At 44.8% G+C, this 4,507-nt stretch overlaps 2 protein-coding genes across 2 annotated transcripts; both read right to left on the bottom strand.

Annotated features, from left to right (window-relative positions):
* Positions 1–1,966: 1,966 nt before the first annotated feature.
* On the bottom strand, positions 1,967–2,200 carry PHALS_01237 (uncharacterized protein; the record flags this gene model as incomplete). Its single annotated transcript, XM_024731064.1, has 2 exons — positions 1,967–2,032; positions 2,102–2,200. The coding sequence occupies 2 exons, from the start codon at positions 2,198–2,200 to the stop codon at positions 1,967–1,969; spliced, it is 165 nt and encodes a 54-aa protein (XP_024581279.1).
* A 1,615-nt stretch (positions 2,201–3,815) lies between these two features.
* PHALS_01236 (uncharacterized protein) lies at positions 3,816–4,124 on the bottom strand (the record flags this gene model as incomplete). The annotated part of the gene is made up of 1 exon (XM_024731063.1): positions 3,816–4,124. The coding sequence occupies one exon, from the start codon at positions 4,122–4,124 to the stop codon at positions 3,816–3,818; it is 309 nt and encodes a 102-aa protein (XP_024581278.1).
* Between the last annotated feature and the right edge of the window lie 383 nt (positions 4,125–4,507).

Raw genomic sequence — 4,507 nt, 5'->3', positions numbered from 1 at the left:
CCAGCGTCCCGATAAACTGAACGATCAATAAATCACTTCTCATTTTCCCTCTAAGCCAGCAGGGCCTCCTAACCAGCAGCCTCCACCAGCGCTCACCTTGCGCTCCCGACTTCGCCTTCCTCCGCTAGCGTTTCCTCGCCTGCGCTACGTGACACAAGTAGTCTGTCTAGCCAAGCCAAGCCATTTCCTCAAGTCCTTTTGGGCAGAAGTACTGGCCAATTTACAATGACCTTTTTTTGCGAGATCTGCCCGCATACCATGCTTCTTGATAAAGGAACTCAGAAATGGGATTCGTCGGCGCCGAATACACACTGATCTTTGTTGACAACGGCTTATCGAAGCGCATTTACTCAAGCACAGCCTACAAGTGATTAATGGGGTCTTTCGCATCCGAAATCTCGTGCTCTCCACGACTACGGGCTAATATATCGTCGAAGTGGTTTTGTGCATAGGTCGTGATTAGCGGTGACAGCAGGCAATAGAACGTTGCTAGTGCAGTAGCAGTCTCGGTGACATAAAACTCTCAAAGAACTCACCGCTGTGAGAGGGACATCGCTGCTTCTCATTAATTCTTTTAAATATCTATTACCAAGGCTGATAACTTCAAACAAAGTGCAGCACATCATGCTGTGCCGTGTCACATTATTTCTAGTCACCAGCGAAATGTGACTATATTGAGCTCATTACAAGCATGAACAATTTGCCACTTACCGGTAGTTTTTATACCCGGATAGTTGGCATCGAGTGTGATATTTACTTTTTCACACCCTCCGCCTCATGCTTTCTACGTAAGCAATCATCAATCACGTCACACTGTAACCTTGATTAAAGCCATTGCTGTGTGACGCAATATTCGGTTCCGGAATCGAGTCAATTTCACGACGCACTCCCCTATCCGGGGATTACACGAGTGATGCACCTCTCATCGCCGCGTCGTAATATTCTTTTTCACATGACAGAGAGAACCTGTCAGATTGCCAATTTTATTACGTCGTGACTATGGGCTTCATCTGTTAGACGGTAATCGCCGCGCCGGGGGCGGACACTTACACGCCTATGCGTACAAGCCGTCCAGCTGTGTCACTCCTCGCACTCAGTGTTCTGCAAATTTTCTCAACTGATATTGAGCTCAGCTCCTCCATCGGTAACAAACGTACCATCTTGGCTACTTTAACGTCTCACTGTTTCTTGCGCGTATCCTTGAGAGATGATTCTTCCGGCTCTATAAGACTCTTTACCGAGGAAGTGAAGGAAGACACTAGGCAACGCTGGCTTAGCAGTACCGTAACATCGTAAATAAGTTTTTTATAATTTTTATATTATGAACCGGGGTCTTCTGAACGTAACGTTTAGTCGCCTTTCAATCCCACCCGCTCTGACGCGTTGCTCTGTAACATTCAGTTGCTTCCACTCTTCAAAGACCCTGGCAAGGAAACACCAGATTACATACGTTCTCTATTGTCCCGTCAGAAATTTGATTCTGGGGACCACATTCAGTCGTATTTTCCAATCTCAACTAGACACCGCCGCTTCTACCTTTCGATCCTTGTTTTAGGCACTTTGAAATACAATTGCTTTCAATCCAAACAATGCTACGTCCGACATGGAAGCTATCGCGTCTTCATACCCGCGCCAAATATGTTCCTGCTTGATAAATGAAATCAGCCTATGATTCGCCAAAGTTCTACCAGGATAGTAGTGCGTAATATTCATGGCGCATGACATTTCAGTCACGCCATAACTAGGTTCAGGGTGAGATGAATTCTCCACGCTGTCGAAGTCTTCATCTTTAATAAAATTTAACAAAACCTTCGACACTTTTACCAGTATCCCTGTCGCAGGACGCACGTATATTGTACCCGTATTTGGCATCTTTAACGTCTCTGCATGTGGCCTCTTGTTTTTGACAGTTGTTCGCCGTACATAATTACACGAAGTCGCTGAATCTACAGAATGCTACACATTTTCACACCCGGTCGTCACAACCGACAACCCGAGGCTTTGTCATCACGGCTCTTTGAGAAATTCGCTTCTATTTAATTGGGTCCCATTCGTCATTACATCCACATGTTACAATACATAACACCGAAATGTTTTGTACCTCCATAATTACAACATCCTCAAAACAACGAAGCTGCTTGGCCGAGCTTCGCTTTTTCTTTTCAACATTGCTAAGATTTATTTCCTCTGGATCATGCATATAAGTTCACTTCAGGTGCCGCCAAGAGAGACACGGAAGGTTAACTCTGTTTTCATTACGACAATCACCAATTTATCGCACGAGATATGGTGGACGTGGAAGGTCTCGATTCACCAGACCCGATCAAAGACCACCTCAGAAAATGGTAAGCGTTACCGCCTCCATAATCGGTTTTGACACTATTGCGGAATAAAAGACTTCCAAAATGAATGAGATAATCAGCTCTCGCCTTCTTGACAGGTGAGCAAGAACTTAAAACGCGTTTGGTACGCTTGGTTATCATGTACAAACATCTGCTATTTCTGGCGCTTTCGATTCTCCAATGTTTAAAAACTTATCTAGGAGAGATTATGCATGATAGTGATAGGCGCGGCCTCCTAGTTTGAAGGCCAACAACCGCAAATGGCTATGGCTCCGGTTGGGGTATGGCTCAACTCATGGTTATCTCAACTTCCATTGTTTAGAGCCTAAACGGTCATGTAATGGACTACACTTGGCCATGACACGGAGCTATATCTATGTGCCATCCACGCGCATTGTAGGAATTCATAGGATTAAAGTATGGTGTCCTTAAATGCATATGTGACATCTTCTACAGAGACTCAAACATGATGTGTGATAGAGAATGCTGGTTACAACATAGGTATTTGCACTAGTGTCGAGACCGACGTGTCTAGGTTAAAAGTGGGTGGCATAAAGCGTTCATTTCTTCTGGGAATTTTTGCGCAAGTTGAAGTTCGTATACACAACATCTTGTATAAGTTCGAGCTGAGTTTCAGCCTCACAACACCCTAATAGTACAGATCCTATGTCAAGAAGCCCTACATTTTATTTGGTAAAACCTCTAGGAGCTCTTGGGGTGTTTTGCATATAGCTCCAGAAACCACTGATTTACTTTAGTTCAGTTGCAAATCTGCCTTTAAGCCCTCATGACATTTTTCTTCCACATCAAGACTTTACTTTTCCGTCCACGTCGAGAATCGCTTCCCAATTGCGCTAGCATCTGTGTTATGTTTGAGAGGCGGTTTTAACCAGCGTTCTCTTACGCATCGATTGGTAACCGGTTGGTGCCGTCCCGGAGGTGTCTGATAAGCACAACTTTATAGCTGGTGAGCGTTTCCAGGTGAGCGAGTACTACCATTGGCCCTTTCGTGGCCGTTTCACAAAGTCAGTCAGAGCAAAGGGTAGACTTTAATTTGTTGCGCTGGTCTCCTTGACCCCGTGACAGGTATTCAGACATTAAAAGTTCCATCATCACAGAAGATGCAATCTGTTCACACGATCGTGGGAATGTCTCCAAGTGCTACTAAGTACAACGAAGTTGCCTTAAATTTTATACAGAGAAAGTTCCGACTCAAAAGTCTGCGTTGAGAAATGCCCAGAGGTTGGTCTCGCACACTTCTACCAATAGCGAAATTAGAAGCATCTATCTTAACCAGATGTTTTAGCCTTGCTATTTCAAGGGTGCATATATACTAACAACTACTCTTTTTTCACTAACGATAAGTATATACGGCTGACTGGCTCTAATAATACTTTAATGTCAGACGTGCGACCAGAAGCCCACCAACCACGAACACCCCTTTTGTAGGGTCTTATCATCCAGATAATACATCTATACTAATATAATTATTAACACCACGTCTGAATATGCTGCGCTTGCTGCGTCATGACTGTTATGCAGGATGGCAACCTTGATCTTGTCGTCGTCTGGATTGCAGAGTCTCTTGGATTTGTTGTCGCTGCTCAAGTAGATGAGTCCGTTTATTTTCACAAATCTCTTGTCCTGTCGATCGCCTCGGAAGACGTCTCTGAAAGAGCTGTCCTTCTCGTAGGCTTCTTGAACACCCTTCTTTGTCTTGTATTCCATGTGCGCAGTGATGATCGTGTCCGAGTCTTCAAAGCTTATCACGTTGTTCTGCATGACGGTTCCTTGTTGGATAAAGGCTTACTTGGTTCCGGTTGACACTTGTCACTTGTGAGCTTGATGGACTGACCTTCTTCCCCAGGAAAACCTTTTGATCACGAATTGAAGTAGGTTCGGTGGCAAGTGGCGGACGTGACAGCGCGTCTGCGACGACATTCTGATGATTAGGTCGTTGCTTCAGCTCGAACTGGAATTGACCAAAGAAATCCAACCACCGAGCCAGTCTGTTTGATACATTTTTATGCGATAAGAACCACTTGCAGGCGCTGTTGTCGGTAATGACGGTGAATTCGGTGCCATGGAGATAGTGTCACCAGCGTTTTAGCGCTTGTTTTATTGCATAGAGCTCCTTTTCGTGGACTGGCCAGTTGATCTCATGA

Source organism: Plasmopara halstedii (assembly GCF_900000015.1).
Source record: "Plasmopara halstedii genome assembly, contig: Scaffold_1343, whole genome shotgun sequence".
Lineage (NCBI taxonomy): Eukaryota > Oomycota > Peronosporomycetes > Peronosporales > Peronosporaceae > Plasmopara > Plasmopara halstedii.
This window is presented reverse-complemented; position numbering and strand designations above follow the sequence as displayed.